General features: G+C 35.0%; 1 protein-coding gene across 3 annotated transcripts in view; it reads right to left on the bottom strand.

Annotated features, from left to right (window-relative positions):
- Positions 1-1,425: 1,425 nt before the first annotated feature.
- The window catches only part of LOC120628608, a 64,682-nt gene continuing 47,055 nt past the window's right edge, over positions 1,426-19,052 (bottom strand). For all 3 annotated transcript variants that reach the window (XM_039897073.1, XM_039897080.1, XM_039897088.1), the window contains exons 2-6: positions 10,818-10,938; positions 8,478-10,089; positions 7,267-8,042; positions 5,605-5,731; positions 1,426-5,273 (exon numbers count right to left, since the gene is read on the bottom strand). In XM_039897073.1, the coding sequence (XP_039753007.1) occupies positions 5,225-5,273; positions 5,605-5,731; positions 7,267-8,042; positions 8,478-10,089; positions 10,818-10,905 (2,652 nt within the window). In that variant the 5' untranslated portion in view covers positions 10,906-10,938 and the 3' untranslated portion in view covers positions 1,426-5,224. The remainder of the gene's footprint in view (positions 5,274-5,604; positions 5,732-7,266; positions 8,043-8,477; positions 10,090-10,817; positions 10,939-19,052) is intronic.

The following is a 19,052-nucleotide window of genomic DNA, read 5'->3' as shown; positions in this document are numbered from 1 at the left end:
TTTAAAGACATCTGAAACATTTCATATACAATAATATACAATTTCCCTTGAATTAGCAAATAATTAATATCAAGTTTAAGTCCGGTCATATTATTGATCCTAAATTGAAATTCCTGACACGTCAGCCAATATTGCGATTTGCATTTTAAAATGTGCAGACAAAAACAACAGATAGCTAATAGCGACATCTCATACACTTTTTAAGTACTGTTTGCTTAAAATTCCCTTGCCAAGCGCTTTCCTCATACTAAGAATAATAATGCGAATGGCCGTAGTAGTTCTACGTATTTCCGATAGATGTCACTTTCAACCGTTCCCACCCCGGTTATTACCACGTTTCGTAAAATATTACAAGTTCGTATTCGTTTACCAGATTAATTATTTCAGATTTAATTCTGAATAATAAGTATCACTAATAGAAACGTAACTTATTCTTTGCTTTTAATATATATCTCTCTTCTTCTTGTCCTTATCAGCTATCCCACTACGTGGGTCGGCACATATAGGTATTCTTTAAAATTCAAGATGGACAAGACGTTTTGGGATTTTATATTTTTTACGGGCGAACTCATCCTTTGCATTTAATATAAATTTAAAAAAAACAATCCTATCCGACTAGCCCGTTATAAGAATTTAGTTGCAACTTTTAGTACCTATTGATACGCAGTGCATAGTTTCTCATCATAGTTATCTTATAAGACAGTGTATTTTTTGTGGATAAATAAAAATAATAAATATACTACAACAATACACACATCGCCATCTAGCTCCAAAGTAAGCGTAGCTTGTGTTATGGGTACTAAGATAACTGAAGAATATTTTTATGAATAATAAATACTTATGAAATACAGATAAACACCCAGACACTGAAAACATTCATGCTCATCACACTAACATTTTCCAGTTGTAGGAATCGAACTCACGGCCCCGGACTCAGAAATCAGGGTCGCCGCCCACTGCGCCAATCGGTGTCAATGATGAACACGTTGTTGTTTGTTAAAGTAAATGACATCGTAGTGCAATTTAAGACATGTATTCACTCTATTCGTGAAGCAATATTTAGTAAGCCCAATTATTGGTTGTATCGCGATTATAAGAACAGTGCTTGAAAAAAGTAAAACCGACTCAAGATGGCCGTATTGGAGTTAGTGTTGGAGTCACGTACTAAGCTAGATATTGTCACTCTCCATTACATGCCTTTATATTTTACGAAGATGTTCAAGGACTGTTAGGTAGGAGAAAAATCAAAAACAAGTTAATTTAAAGATATTTTTAAACAATTTCATCATTACAATATATAATATAATGATATGTACAATAATATTAGCTATAATAAACAATCATTTCAAGAATTCTATTCTAACTACAACAGTATCTAAAAGCCTAATAATAAACGCATTGTTTTGAGTTTTATATATTATTACCAATACGATGACGTTATAAATTGACAAAGCGTTCAAACATAATATCAGGGGTTTTTATGGGTATCAGAAATAATATGACTATGACACCACGGGTACTTACTTATAATATATTTTTTTACATTGCTTGAATAGTAATCCTTAGTAAGTAGGTATAACATTTGAACGATTAGTCGAAACTGTAGAGGAACCGAACCGGACTTTTACATAATAATAACCGATAGTCGGTTTCGACCATCAATACTCTGTGACATCAGAGTAAAATAGAATTTTGTTGTAAAGCTCAAATTCGTCCACAATTCTACAGTAAGCGCGTTTTATCAAAATACAAAACAAGATTACAAAGATTGCGCGCAAAAGTAAGTAATATTAGAGGTCAATTTTGCTTTGACGAAATAATTATAATGTCTTCGATACTCAAAATCGACGACAACATTATAAGCATGCAAATCCTATCTTATAATAAGTGTACAGATGGTTGTACCTATACTTAATTTTGACAGCAAAATGTACTTATTTCACGTACTAAATGTTTACAGAAGGTTTATTATTGATTCCTATCTTTATAGCGGAACTGAATACATATTCGTAGGTAATCTAGATTATTTACGCTCGTATAAATCGACTACTAGATTGCTTAATCTTGCCAAAAAATGTTATACACTCATAAATTGTACACACAGCTTCTGAATAATGTTAGTATTACCCAAGTTCATAAATAACGGTACGCAAACATAACTGTACGTCTTTATTTCCCCAATTTTTGTTACCGCTTTGAAAATCTTTGTCTTACACTTGGTGTTAATTTGTTCTTAAACTATCACAGTGATCAGATCATTAATAAAATATTATAAACACTTTTTTGGTGCCTTTGTTCAATATTTGATTGCAGTTTTGAATAACTTTTCTTTAATATTTGTACAAAGTATTTGTTGTCTATTAATTCTAACGTACGACATCTGTCCTCTAAATACAATTTTTAATCTATGTTTTCTTACTTTTTGCAAAGCATGTTTTAAAAATTATAAACAACATTATTTTAACACACTGGTTTGTTTTTCTCACATTAAACTAATAATAAAGAAAGGTCAGATAAACCAGAGGGATTATCCTTTCTATTTAGTCTGTCCCTATCTGTCTCCCGAAAAATAATTCGGGGGGACATATCGGAAAAAAATTGTTTGATCTGTCTCCTCGTCGGGAGCGGGGGGACAGACCGGACTTTTAATTCCCATTCCCTGAGGGGACAGAGCAGGGGGACAATATGAATAATTAAAAAATATGAGAATATGAGAAATTAAGGAACATATATATTAAGGGATAAGTTTCTTTAATTTCAGTAACATACTGAACCAGTTTGGTAAAAAAACTTTTACATTGTTTCAATTTCTATCCGTTTAGTGCAATATAACTGTTAATTTTTCTAACGTATTATTGTGCTCAAAATTTTGTGAGCAGTTTATTTTTATTTGTGGCTTCAGGTAACAGAAAATCTTAGTAGCTGGAGGCACATTTCACATACTTTACTCTCTCTTTAGGTATGTTGACTATGCTGCCTGCCCTAGCGTTACTTATCAAGTGGAAAAACTTAATAAAAATAAACGTTGGAGTTACATTAATCTGTAAAATTTGTATGACGTTCGGGGCCTCCATACAAAAAGGCATTTCGTTTTCATGAAAAATTACTAATGCTACAGCTCTATGCTCGTGTTACCATCTATAAAATTTAGTTTAAAACACAATTACGTATATCTTTGTTCCAAAACAATTTACAAGTAGTATTTTAATAACTTAATATTGACAAATTACGTTAATGAACTTTTCCTATTTTAACCATAAATGGATTAAACATCTTGCGTGACAGTTTTATTCACTTCATAAAATGACTAATTTACAGTAACGCGGATGTTACGTTAGTTTTTTCATTTAAACTTACAACTTAGTAAATAAATAATTGTAAGTTCATCATCAAGTTTGTGCAGGCATCTTCAAAACAACCAAGTTATGAAGTTACCAAACGTGGCACTTGCGTTAATCCGCTTATTTTCCGCTTATAGATCTTTCGTCCGTCCCGTCAAGCAAGTTGAGAGATTTACGCCAATGTTACGTTTAGTTCAAACGCAAATACCGCAGTGTAACTTTTAAAATAAATAAGTATACGTAAAAAGGGCTTTTCAAACATGATTATTAACGTTGTGATAAACAACTTTTTTACATGTTCAATATTTTCGAACTTTCTAATGGGAAGTAGGTTATAAAAATAGTACCTACAATTATCGACATAAAAAGTAGGAATGAAAAATGTATAGGTATAATAATTGATATAACCAGAGATTTTTTAAGGTAATTAAGGTAGGTATACCGATTAATTTAATGTTTTATGACTTTCACTAAGTAAAACTGTAGGACAGGTAGGAAAAAATTTACTTTACACTAATGTTACATTTAAAATTTTACGTAATTCTATCAATTTGTATGGAGTTTACCTTATAATCTGACCGATTAAATTTCAATTCGTCAAGTTGCCGTGAGTCAATAGTAGATAGATTGTGCTACAAGGGCACAAAATGGGTTTTATGTCCTACACACTCTGCTTTTCACTTCGATTGCGAGGAGTTTTGTTCCCGGGTCAGATCTAAAGTTTGGTAAAGTATTATGCCATTCAAATTTGACATATTAACGTAACTACAGTTTGTCGTTTCTTTTAAAGTCTATATTTGCACAGTTATAGAATAACTAATTCTAGGGTTAAACTAATCTAACATGTACCTATGTATGTAACTATTGTATTATAATTTTTACATTATATATAAAACGCAGCACAGTCTTATAAAAGCCCTAAAACGTTACAGGAGATTACGGGGTAGTAAGTAGTAACCTAATTTTATCTTTGGGATTACCTACTCTTAATTTTAAGTGTGCACAAAGGAATTGAGTTTTATTCTTAAAATAAACAAACTAAAGTCAAGTACAGATTTTAAGTTAAATTTGGAGCAAAGAAGCTTAACAGTTTAAGCCTTATATTTTCAGAAACGGCGTGCAATTTATATATTTAATGAATGGCACAATAAAATACCTGAATAATTATCTTAATATAAACATTCCAAGCTTTCACATCCTGCGATACAATTTTGGGAAATGCAGAATACACATTTTTATTTACTTCTTCGATCAGTGGCGATAATAATTTTGCTATTGTAAAATAATGTTTATTACGATATGTTTTCAATACTCTACATTATAATATAACAATAAATGGAAATATTGTACAAAAACATTGTCTCCATGTTTTTCTGTATATTATAGACCAGTTGAAAAATAATATTATGAAAAATGTAATAATGTATGCATAGTATGAAAAAGTTTTTAACAATAGTAAAATTTAAATTACATAAATTTCATTAGATATTTTTTCGAGCAACATTGGACATAAATAAATGTAAGTAGATTTTATATTTCACACATCTAATCTATAGACATGAAAAAAGTATCTTTCGACTTCATCCGCGTGTTAATTAGGCTATGTCTATCTTCGGGCTCTTATGTACTATATCTATGCGAAAAACTTAGTCAACATGTCACTCCCTTGAAAAATGGAGAAACTAACGTACTTTCGTATTAATATGTATGATTTATTGGTAAGGAAAGTAATGAGTTTTATAATATTTTATGGTTAATTTTAAGACTTTTCCAGGGTTGTCGGCAAATAATTTTATATTGAGACAGTAAGTACCGAATCCCTAATAACTTTAAAATCATGATGAGATACCAACGTAAAAGTTTTTCTCTTGCCCCTAAACTTCTCAGTCATCATCGTTGAGTAGATCTGTGCAAGATTTGGCTTTGAAGGATCTGTAAAAAAAAAGCCTTCGTTTACTTTCACGACCACTGGTATCATAGGTATTAGTAGAACATTATCAAAAATTATGAAATATCTAATGATGGTGGGTTGGCATCAGTTGCGTGCACTTCATACATGCACAAAAGCACTGCCTACCCTAAAATTTAAATATAGCTCTTATAAGAGTAGGTTTTTTGGCATTTTAACCAATTTTCCTGCTGTATGAAACCCAGTGCACGCCGCTGGTTGGCATCTGACAGGCGGTTTAAAATAAAAGTAAACCAAAACAACGGGTTTGTTCTCAAGTTACAGCAGACATTTTGATGTTGAAATAATACTTACTGATTTTTTACTCTGCGGCAAACACGGAGCTCGATAGATCCGCTGCGAACCGCTTTAAATAGAGCTAAAGCTTCTACGTGCGCCAGTTCATGGCAAGCTTGTCCATTTACAGCTAACACTTCATCACCTGGAAATTACAGATAATTCATTGCAGTTGTAGAATAATATCTCTATTAAATCAATGTAGAAAATAAAATAAATTTGTCATTCTATTCTCGGGGCTCAAAGTATCTCTTCGATCCGTTGAGTTAACGGTATAGCTCAGCGAATTGCAAAAATTAAATTAGCAATGTCGAAAAAGTTTTACTTCCTAGCGATTGCGCAATTCTGCACGATGTCGCGTAGAAACCAATTAGGGGTATAGGATTAACATAACTATCTCCCACGGCAAAGGATTACCTCATCTTAGTTCCAAATTAACTGTGCCAGGAATCAAACCCGGGACCTACCACGTACTACAGCACTCACCACTGCGCCAAGGAGGTAAATAAATATCGATTATTATGCCAACTAAATTTGAATGTCATTCCTACGAGTAAAACTACAAAAATTATAATATTAAATATGTTATATCGAACGTCAAGTTGTCTTGCTTAAAATAATTTATTCATTACGATAACAATGTTTGAAATTAATATGACAACTGTTCAAACAGAGATCTTATTACGAACCTCTCATATGTACTTATTATGTATCATAAATAAATTATATAATTGTGAACAGAACTGTACTAGTTTTTTAAATGCTTTGATGATTATTGTCACAATATGTAAGAGCTGTACTGGGACTGATGGCTCAACATGCTATTCGATGCAAGAAGATGGAACCCGCCAGTTTCCTAATTTGGGCTGATAGCAAAGTACTGTTTTTTTTTATACAGAAAAATCTGATACAAATTTTTGTTCCGAACTCGAGATTACGAGATCTGAAGTCGACCATCCTAACCACTAGACTAAAGATGATATCCCAGACCATCCTAACGCAGTTTCCATTATGATCATAATATTATGAGTTCGTTGAACAGTAACAATGTACCTTACCCTAGCCTTATCAAATTGAATTCCTCGAAGTGAAATAACGAGTAAGCAGTGGACAATTCGCATGTTGGATAATTTCCATTCTTATATTCATCATATCAATCCTCACAAAATTAAGGGCTTAGTAAGAAGTCCACCACGCTGGCCCAGAGCGGATTAGCGGACACGCTTTTGAGAAGATTTTGGAGAACTCTCAGACATGTAGGTTTACTCACGATATTTTCCTTCACTGTTGTAGCGATGGATAATTTAATTACTAGAAACGCACATAACATAGTTAGAGGTTTGGATTCGTACTCCGCCCCCCGAAAGTTAAACCGATGTCCTAAACACTCGGCTAACGCCGCATCATTATTATATTATTATTGAGAAAATATAATGTGTCTGTTGGATTTAAGTATTCACGGCTAAACAAACTTTCAAATGAAGAATCAGCTTGCTGCCCGGAAACGAATAAATTACTTATGTTCAGGAAAAAAAATTCTCAGGAATAATAAAAAAAATTAATCTTTAAACTCCTTAGCCTTTTTGAGAAAATTTGGCAAATATAGAAATAGTTTGCAGTCTAGAGGCAAGACATAGAATCATTATTAGCTCGAGATAACAAACGGTTGCAGCGACTTACCAGCTTTTAATCTTCCGTCCTCAACAGCTTGGCCCTGTGGAAGGACGCTCTTTATGAAAATTCCTAAGGGACCTCGAGGGGAATCCCGTCCTCCAACAATAGTAAATCCGAGCGGTTTCTTCCCGTGTCCTTTCTCAAACGTGATGGTATGATACGTGTGCGTAGGCGCCCGAGGTCTTCGAGGGAGCGTGCAAAAGTTCGCAGCGTTTTGGTTTTGCATATTATTATCACATTCACTATCATTTTTTTCCGAAGTCCGGGTAACGCCGTCTGGGACATCCACATCAACAATATCACCGGTACAACTGAGCGTTAGTCCTTCTTTATTTGAGCCGCCGTAACTGACGACCTGCCGACGTAATAACTTGTTGTTCATACTGCTGTAACTAGCGTTATGGCCTTTCAGGAAGCGTGTCTGCGTGTCGGCGGCGGCGTCCGCCTCTGTGGACGCTGATAAAGCGACGCGATTACATGTGGGTTCGTCCTGGGAATGACGCTTGCTAGTTCTGATGTCATATTTATCGCCACGTTTTTCCTTGCCTAATATTATTGCGTTCTCGTAATCGACGGAACTTTCCCGCATTAAAACCACATTCTTTGGCGGCAGCTCCCTTTGTCGCACTTCTGGAACAGTTTTCTCACGTTGTCTACAAATTACAATATCGATTTCGGATGAACCAGATCTTAGTGCTTCCTTAGCTTCCGCCATTGTGAGATCGCGCAATCTTCTACCATTTACATTAAGCAGCTCGTCACCTATGCGTAATGTACCTTCCCTGAAAATAGCCAAATAATTTATCAATTTAGTAATTGTTTACTATTAAACAACGAAAGATTGATGTAAAGATTAGCATGTTAAACTACAGATTACCAAAACCAGACTTAATTCCCGGGTTGTATTAAAAATTGTTAGGTAATTTAATTTTTGATTAAAATATTAATAGTATCAGGCCGAAGTTAGAAATATGCGCTGTGCACCCACATGCACTGGAGGACTTTAAGCCGTTGATCCCGGTTATTATTACTAACATATATAAATATAAAACCTGCCAACCCTAAAATCCACCTAAATTGCTCATATAAGAGAGGAGTCTGCGTCCATTGTCTGTGGAACTACTTTGTTCATGAGGGTCTATGTTATTTGCATCAGCGTCTTTTTCCTTAGGTATATATACAAATACAGTACAGACATAATAATAAACGAAACTTACTTATCGGCTAGTCCACCAGGTACAACGTGTGCTACTAGGTAGCCCACATGACCTTCATCCACAAGTTTAGTTTTAGCTATGAAGATTCCTAATTCATCACAAGGATTTCTTCTCATTATTCTAACGACTTTAAATTCTGACTGCACTTTGTTTGAACAAATTTTAGTTGGTTTGCGACAAGGTGGTATAGGAGGTATTCCACAATTTCCCTGAGTAGCATTTCGCTGACGCATTTTTTGTTTCTCAGTTAGCTGAAGATATTGAGGCTCCGTATGTTCAGGATTCTTGGGCATTCGCCTTAGTATTTCTTTACGATCCAAAGATAAAGCTCTCTGATTTTGCCGAGGTCTAGGTTTAGGATGTTCATTCTTTTCTCTACTTCTCCTACAAGATATACGTGATTTTGAGTAAGTTTGATCCCCAGACACGCTTCTACTGTGACAAGGTCCCTGAGGATTAGAATGCGAAGCAGAACTTTCACAGCGTGATGATATTCTATCACTCTCAAATAAAGATGAAGCTGCTGACTCATTGACTAGAATACCTGAATCTGCGTCTTCACAGTCTGGTATTAAAACATTTTCATCATCACAAGATACTTGGTAAACATCATCATGAAATACAGAATTATGGCCTTTTTGAAATTCATCGAGTCCAGGCAAAGCACCGTATGAAAAGCTTCTCAATTTAGCCTTTACTCCACCTCTTTTTTTTCTACTTTTATTTACTGCACTGGTTGATTTTGCTACGGTGTCGTTTCCAACACTTGCGGCGTCTTCGTCCTCTCCACTTTGCTTATATAGTTTTGAAAAAAATTTGTTTGTGGAGGATTTAAGATACCTATCCGACATAGCTCGAAGCTTGGCTGTTAGACAAGAACTAGGACCGATTGTGTCTTTGTCATCTTTCACTTTATCAGTCTTTTTGTGCGATCTGGCGGAAATCGGTGGCTCATGAAAAGATTCATAATCATCATTAAATATTTGGTCACTCGATTTTGACAGCTTCGTTCCAGCTTTTGGTATAACATGGTATCGATCACACTCAGACCCAGAGCTGTAACACCGAGTTCCTCTATTGGTAAATGATTTACCTTCTCGCCAAGTACACTCCACTGGACTCTTGGCATAGAATACATCGTCATCATAATTCGACATTTTAACCCAAGGATTATGATTTTCAAACTCCGTGTGTTCAGGAAAACTCTCCACGTAACGACAATGTGTTTCCTCAACGTGTCCAAATCCACTGCAGTCACTTCCAGATGTCGAGGCAGCGTCGTCTCCATGCCGCATAGGACCATTTGATTTGAAACATGACAGTTTTGTGCTTTTAACTTTATCGAGTAACGGATTACGTTTTTCACGATACACCACGTACTCTTTCTCTAAAGAGCCACCGCGGTGCTTACGACTAGTATTCTGAAAGTCCGAAGGCGGTGTAGTGGGCCCGCTTTGCAACGATATTCGTCGAGTAACTGGGGTTTCGCAACTCCTCTGACATGAATTGGGAGATTTCTCAACAATTATTATTTGGTCGCTTAAATTGTAGAAACTCGTCTCAACTGAACTACTGCTACTTTTTCGATCTGGGTAGCGCACTGGCGACATATCTGAAAAAGAAAAAGAAATGTTTTAAGGATATGTTATGGCAATAAAATGTATTTAAACGGGGTATCCCACTCAAATAAATAAATAAGAGAAGCTGTAAACGTTTACTCAGAAGGGAACCTATTCGTAGGAATCAAAGAGTAAATAAAATCAAAACAGGTGATGTCATTGGAGTATGGGTAATGTCCGTGTGTAATTTCGCTTTGTTAATAAAGGTATTTAGGAGAAGTAATAAAGTGAGGTGGCTTTCGATTCGATGGCCGTAGAGTGAGTGTATCTCTAATGTATTATGTACAATATGTATGTTATACTAGCCAAATTCGTCCACGTACAACTTCACATAAGTACATATTTCACATATCAACAGCTATCCGCAACTACATCAAATACCTCGACACACGCTTCTATCACCCGGACTTTTACTTCATTTACTTGGTTTTCAAAGTATGGATGTTAAATAGTTTTTAACCTTCTTTAAAATTATCTATATATAGGGCTAACGAATGCAAAAAAGATCCAATCGGTAATTTCAGAGATTAGCTCATTCACATGAAAAAAATAATTATTCTTCGCACTGTAAGGCATGTTCTGAAGACAAGCGATTTTAATAATAATATTTATTTAAACTATTTATCTATACATGAGATACGTGAAGGGAGATAAACGCTAGTTCCAAGGACGTGAACTTAATTATAAGTATAGACTATAAAATATAAGTATAGAGTTTTACCTATTCTGGATCTCCGTGAAGACCGAGGTTCTGTTTCAGGAGAGACAGCAAGCAGCCGCGGCGGCTCGCCCTTCCTGAACCACCGCATCTTGCCACTCGTTACTCCATATTTAATTTGTCACTGGAACAAAAAAAAAACACATAGATTATATTATTCATATAAAAAAAAAATAACGAGGACGAGTTTATTTTTTTTTATATCAAAACAACTTATTTATTAGTATATGTCGTAGTATAATAGTTTAGCTCTAAAATGATGCTAGCGCCAAAAAGGATGTTGTATAGAACACCTATGTTTTCAAAGTTGAGGCATTCACATCTGCACAGTTTCAGATACTTAACATACTTCCGAAAACTTAAACTCTTTTCTATCCCTTCAGGGTTCTGAAGGTATAGAACAGCGAGATAAAAGTTTGTGTTTACTGTATTTTACGTACTATGTACTATATTATTAACTTACTTCGGAACAAGTAAGAATGCAATGATCCGACGATAACTTTTGCATGATGATACCACCTTTTTTCTTCTAAGGATTGAGACTCGAGGCGGATATTTTTAATCGACCATCATAGCAATCCATATTTAACTTAAAAGATACCTAGAAACCAAACCAACAATTGCGAAATCAGCATTTTTGATTAGACTCTTGGCCAAACCGGTCGCATTAAAATTACCGAGCAGTGAAGAAACCGAACCTTTTATTAATTCCAAGACACCACCATTCAGAGAACTCCTAAAAAGTTGTTGCCATTGGATATCGCAATGTGGGCGATGGAGTGAATAAAATTGATAAGTATATACATACTGCATTTACTACGAACAAGTTTGGCAACCTTAACTGTAATAGTAAGTCGTACATCACCTTATATGATTGATAGGTTGCAATTAACTTAAAATACACAGAAACTTGCTACCAGGTGATGAGATGATCTACAGAGGAATTCCCAACTGTTCGTTCATTAATAAAGTTTAACAAAGACCAACCACTTAAAAAAACTGATCTAAGAATATGACAACTGGATTATTTTAAAACTAGTGTTTTTATGAGCTACAGTTGGTGGACGAGTCGCGACATATGCACATTAGCAGCATGTTTCAACATCCTTTGCTTTCCAAGCAACAGAAAACAACACTTCTTATCTGTATTAATAATATGAATAGTAAAAATTAATATTAGTAATAATAATTTTTGATTTAAACTTATATTATTATAGTTCTTCGCGTGAAATTGATGTGTGACATACACATTTTATGTCATTCTCTGATCTCGGAACTACCTCTGTTTTTTTCCGTTCACTGCCATTATCCAACCAACAAAAAAGACATTCTTCCTCTGTAAAAAACCAAAAAACCGTAATAATCGTAAATTTAAGATAAATATTGCATATGTGCTATTCAACACATTAATCTATCATTGTCCATAAACCAGAAATCTTTCTGGTATGCTTGAGTACCTATAAATACGTCCAAACTTGCCCATTTATAATATTAGTAAGTATAGATATTGTCTCAACTCAAATTCAAATCTTTATTTGCGTGATTGCAGGTTAACAAATTTGATCTTATAATAAAACATAACAAGTTCTGTGCTACAATCTGCAATTCTATGGCATTCAAATTATAATAACACCTTAATTATAAATTAAGTTTTCCATTTTATACAAATGCTAGAAAATTAAGGTATCAAAACTGTGAAATTAAATAACAATGTCAACTTAAAATTAAATATTATAAAGTAAACCAAAATATATACCCAGAAACACAATAATTTAATCCTTTGATTTAAGATATTCGTCTACTGAATAAAATTGACGAAGCATAAGGCATTCAGTAATTATAATCTTAAATTTAGGCAGAGGTGTGCCAATTAAAGTTTTTAGTAAGAATTTTATAGTTTTTAGTAAGAATTTTATAGTTTTTACATTTTCTATTGGCTCTTGGTCATAATGTATGTTTAGTAACGGAGGATTTGATTTAAAACAAGTTACCTGCTCATTTTATTGCTCTTTCGTATGTTAAGCACTAACACATTGGCTTTTTCAATAGAAATCAAACCTACTCACTTTACCAATTCGTGAGAAGATTCTCAATGCTCCCGGACAGTTTGACGACCGACACATCTAATGCAATTTTGATCAAAGATTCTAGGTGATTTTCTTAGCCATAGGACGATCTAAAGTTTTAGTATTCTAGCATGAACTAGACTGCTAAAAACAGAAATAAACATGCAGACGGGTCTTGTAAAGTAGTTTTATTAATAAATAAAATAAAATAAAAGCTAGTTTTGCAGCAAAAGTAAGTTGTCAGATTCTTCAGTAAAGTAAATTATCTGGTTATGAAATAATCCGAAGAAAAAATTGAGATGATATTATTAATTAGAATGCAGTTCTCAAATTCACTATTTTTAAGATGTTAGATCTAAATAAAATCTGATTTACAGAGATTCTTATACCTTAACTAACAAAAATGAGATATTTCATTTAAATGTCAAAAATAAGATACCTTAAATGTTTACAAAAACGTTAATATAAAGTGTAATGACGAAACCATTTCTAAGCCGTACCTATTACTCTAATAGGTATCTAGCGTAGCTAAAGCTAACATTATACAGAGATTTCTCGGTAACAGTATGATTGAATTACCGTGCAATAGACAAATACCTTTGCTTAAGCTTAATTATGTATCGATTTCATTTCGCAACGGTACACGTACACATTAACATCATAAAAATTATAGATAAATAACTAGAAAAATGATTCATAATCATCATCATCAGCATTGGATAGCTGGAATCAGAGCATTGAGCAACCTCACTTCTCCAAAGCGGTTTGGCCAGCTTTAACGATTGATCAGATGTGAGTGACAGCTTAACGGGCTCTCCAAGCCTCTCGGTTTGTCAATTTCCTAACTTCGGGCTGACACTAAATATTTCTGGATAGAAACACTCAATGTCATATAACAGACCGACCCGGGAATCTAGAACATTGTGATACGTAGACCACGGAGTACATGCGGCACATTTCCCTCTATCATATTATGAGACAGGAATTAAGAGGACGGCACACAGCTCCAATGCGGGAAAATGAATGAGCTGAATAACCGATACAAACCTTCGGCCGTCTACCTATCAGAAGCACGGAAGCCCTGCGGGGGTCCATTCCCGGGACCTCAAACTTTAAACTACAGCCCTCACCACTGCGCCAGGTAGGTCAACAAATAATGCAACAGTAAGCGCACTTGTTAAATACAAAAATTATTAAAGAATTAGCGACACGGAAACTGGTGACGTTAGGTCCCTTTTGTCTTTGAGGTTATGGTGTACTCCAATATGACTTCACGATTGCTAGCGTGCTTATCTAATACTAAGCGTACTTCTTGCGAGCAAATGTGCTCGTGCGACACTTGCTCGCAAACTAAAGTTTTCGAAGCGAATGCTCCAGGTAAATAAACTGTCCATAAGTTTACATTAATATTACAACGTCCTTCAGACATTCAGGACGTCGCGTCGTCGCGTCGGCTATGCCAGCTGAATTACTTGACGGTAAATTTTTGGTTTGGATTTATACTAGAGCATACTGTTTGTGAGACAAACCAGGCAATATTGAATACATACTTTAATTAAAGATTAGGTTAATCGACTTAATTAATACGATTAATTGGTAATTTGTCCAGACTCACATTGCCGATCGTCATTGTCGTATCATTTTAAGTAGGTAGGTATAAAATTACGTAACAACATCTACTGTCGCTCGTGACAAAACGATATTGTGCAATAGATTTTAATATATTTGATGCAATCGATTATGTCGGATGTAAATAATGATTGCGATATTGTTCTTATCGCGCAGATGAACGTCAAAATGTTAAAATGATCATATAACATGCCGTATCTTTGATAATCTCTCTATAAAGCATTATGTATCGTTTATATACAAAATAATAAAGTAAAAAAAATCTTATAGAAATCGTCGTAATTACTACATATTTAGTGACTAGCTTTTTCTAGGAACTTCACCCGCCAAGTTTTTGTTTTTACAGGAATAAAAGTAGTCCTTATCAATGAATAAAATAAAGTCTACCTCTCTGTGTGAATGTCTACCAATCCGCACTTGGCCAGCGTAGTCAGACTATGACCTGAACCCTCCCCATTCTGAGAGGGGACCCGTGCCCTGTAGTGGGCCGCCAATGGTTTGATCATCATAAAATAAAGTTGATCCATCGCTCCGTTGCTGCATGTAAGTCTATACAACTTTTCTTAACAAATAATTAGATGTCACAGATAAAGATGTCCTAGAAAATCAGGCTCCGCAACAGCTCCTAATATACCGAATAAGCTGGATTATAGACATACCTACTAGAAAAACGCGTAAAATTCAGAGCGGGATCTCACGGTATCAACAAAATAGCTGCACCAAAAGTCAAGGACAACAGTTGACCCGTATTTCATGCCGAAGGAATTTTCTATCATCATGTTAAACTTAATTTTATATCCTAACGTAGAATATGTTAGGCCCCAGGAAGGTATCTTATAGCGTGCAGCGTTGTTATCGAAGCATCAGTCGTTCGTTAACCTTTTGAACCAACTTTACTTGAACTGCAATGGTCCTTAGCGTCCGCGTCATACTGCGGTAATTTATGCATTTTGCATATGCGACCACATCGTTAGATCGAGACCGGGTTATCGAATATCGAGTGTCATATGGCGAGATGCAGATGCGTTGCGATTTTAGACTCTCCAAAGTTTCCCAATGCAAATTGAGGACATGAATATTGAATATATTACAATAATATCATTAGGAGTTTTATGCAGGTTTTATATAATAGATTTAATCGTTTGTAGTTTTTAACAAATATAACACTTTATATGCCTCATCCTGACCGTCCACAGGACATTAAAATGTTGTTGATGTTATTCTTGACCCTATTCCTAACTTAGTCTGACGTTGCACTGCAAAAAAATACTAAGTTATAAAACCTAATATAAATACAACTATTTAAAAGGGATTATTGTTTATTTTGGTTATTTTTAATTTTATTGAGACAACTAAAAAATGCAAAAAAATACGTGGAAATGGAAAAGTGCTTAGAGCGTTTTAGGCAATTAGTAACGTATTGAAATCTAATGTGGTCATCACACCCTATTATGTCCCACTGCTAGCACAGACCTCCCTTATGGAACAGAGAATTTCACGCTTTGCATACACGCAACTCCGCCCTCGGGGTTCACTCCAACCGATTATACCTTTACATGAATTAAAAAAAAACGCAAATAACTTCGACAACGTAAGTCTCTACGTATACCTAATAAAATGTTTTAGGAAATGCTCGATAAATCATGTTCCGCCATTTTTACTTACATTTAATTAGGATACTATAGAAGTTGTCTTGCCTTTAACGTGTAGCCTTAAGATTACATAATACCAAGGAAATAAATATTTCCTAATAAGAAGCACACTTTGTACAGCTCGATCTATGTTTATTTATTAGATAAACACTTGTTTTACCACATTTAATACGTTAGGTAAGAGCCGGCGGAGGCGAGGAAAATTTACAAAAATTTAATCGAAATACCTATATTCTGGACTGTTCCATCGGTTGAAATGGTGATGACGTTGTTAGCAAATGGTAAAAAAGTACGCGGATAAAAAGTGTACGTAGTACAGACTTCGCGGACTTTGTTCTCTGAGACTCTAAGGAGTCTATAGTTCTAGAGACTACTAGAGACTACTATAGTTCGACACCTGCTGCTCCAGTGGCGTGCACAGGAATTTGGACCAGGGTTAGCATTACGAAGTAAAATGGCATAAAATGGTAAAATCCTCCTCCGTTGCGAGTTATATGAAAATGTTAGGGTATGCAGTGCTTTCGTGCATGTATGAAGTGCACGCCACTGTGCTGCTTCATTAATAGAACTTAAAAGACAACACATTAAACAGACAAGCCTAGGGTGCTGGGGTATGGCGTAAACACTCTCACTAATGGCATTCAGTATGCAGGTAATGATGTCCTTACGTGTTTTCCGCGTAAACTCCACCCATACAAGTGCGGAAGTTACAAAAGGAAGGAGCCCTGTGAATACTTACAATGAATTTTGCGCAACATCAATTCTTTTGAGAATGAAGACAATTTCGCAATTAGTACAACGCTTGCAGCTAAATTAATGCGAATTATAGTTTATGTGTGAAGAAAAAAGTAGGTAAGTAGTACAAAAGCTTGATAAGTTCCGGAAAATTTACATATACATGTATAGAATAACATAGGTGAACAAACTATTGCCTTACTCTAGATAAATATACTAGTACGTGCCCTATACACATTGCTGTTAAAGATTAGTTTTGTCTATTAACGGCGGTGTATAAATAATGAAGAAATTATAGTTTTTGTATAAAGAAAAAAGTAGGTAACACTAAAGTTTAAATATAGTTCGGAAAATGTACATGTTCAAAATAGAATAGGTGAACAAACTATTGCCCTGCTCTAGATAAAAATTCTTGTAGGTACGTGTCCTATACACATTGCTTTTAAAAATTGCTTTTTGTCTATGGATGGTAATTTATAAATTATAAAGAAACCTTCGACCTTTAAAATACCCTAGACATTTTTTTACAAGCGATAATTACCGACGCGATTCGCGTTATGTATTTGACGTATTTACATGTAGTTCTTATAGAGTTATCTAAGTGTTAATTTGCAAATGTTTGGGACAAGTATTTATTTAAACCTTAGGTACATAACATAGTAAACTTAAAAACAATTGACTCTTAATCTAAATTCTAGCAAGATAGTTGACATATTAGGGCTTAAAGATGAGCCGTTTTGATTTTTAAATAACAATAATGTGTTAAAATTATATTTTCTCTTATGTAATTTTTTCATATCATATTATTTATGTAATTCTTATAATTGCCTTTATCTTAAGGAATGTAATTTTTGTATAATTTTAGCCTTTAAATAGTTTAGCATCTCACAAAGATTAACATCAATAGACTTTAAAACTAAATTTGTAACAAAAACTTTATTTCTCGTAATATTCCATCTTGGAAAGAATAATTACACTAAGTGACCTACAGGCTTCTAGCAAGGTATTTTTAGGGTCGAACTACTAGTTAGGTACTATGTATAAAGGTGGGTACTAACTATATTCAAAAATTTTTCTGAAATGACGTCTAATCGGGTCTCCCGCTTATTACGCCTTAGCGAGACCCATAATTACCGAGAGGTTGAAAAACTTCAAAACCCACCATACTGACAAATAATTTGATCGCCTTCTTCTTTAAAGGGAACCAATGGCGACATGGCACCGCCAGAGATAGGTACATCTCAGGTCCTCAAATAGACTTGGTTACTAAATTAACTTCCGTTTTGTAGGTGTTTACATTTTCCATAAACTCGTCAGGAAAGGAATGTTAATTACGAATTAACGTTGACAATTTCACGACTGCGGACGTGGAGGGCAGTGGAAGAAGCTTCCGCGTTCGTTATTTCTACTATGAATCATCGCACCCATGCGGCTCTGCGCTGTTTATTCAGGGAAGTGAAGGGTTACCACACCTTGGAAAATGGATTTCTTTCCGACCCCTTTTTCTCCGCACTTAGGCTTGTTTCAGAGTTACGGGAAGTTTGTACGAATAGGCGGCCTGCGGGTCGTCCTTACTCGTAGAATGCGTATTAACATAGTGTTGTTTCTTCAAATGAAAAATTACTTATGACTATGCAACGTTCATCAGTCGAGTCGCTAGTGTTTAGTTTAAGGAACACGGGCAGCTTGAAAGGGCTGCATGCGGAATGTTTCCCGTTCGCAGCAATTCGGTTCACTATAAAACTGATTTATCCACCATACCTCATTGATCTAAAACCCACTGCACTGGCGAAGCTCAGAATCGTCAGTCAAGTGTCGATTACTCACAGTGACGAGCGTTTCCTGGAAATAAGTATTTGCCAGCGCAGCCCTACCATCTACATACGGCCATCGCGGTTAGGTAAATGATGCTAACAACACAATTGGCGCGCTCTGAACATTTACTAGCGCATACTATGTGTACGTAACATCGTCAGTCAAGCTCAGGTCAGGCCAAGTCAGAGAAAAATTAGAAATTTTCAATTCCCAAATCCCGTATCGAGGATCCAACCCGGAACTTACCACTTATATGAGTGCCAAGAGATTCTCTACCTACGTTTACTTATTCGATCGCGTGAACGTTAACTACGATTTATAAAATATCTAATGAGCGCCAT

This window comes from Pararge aegeria, chromosome 2 (assembly GCF_905163445.1).
Source record: "Pararge aegeria chromosome 2, ilParAegt1.1, whole genome shotgun sequence".
In the NCBI taxonomy this organism is placed as follows: Eukaryota; Metazoa; Arthropoda; class Insecta; order Lepidoptera; family Nymphalidae; genus Pararge; species Pararge aegeria.
The sequence above is the reverse complement of the archived record's forward strand: the minus strand, read 5'-3'. Positions and strand labels throughout refer to the sequence as shown.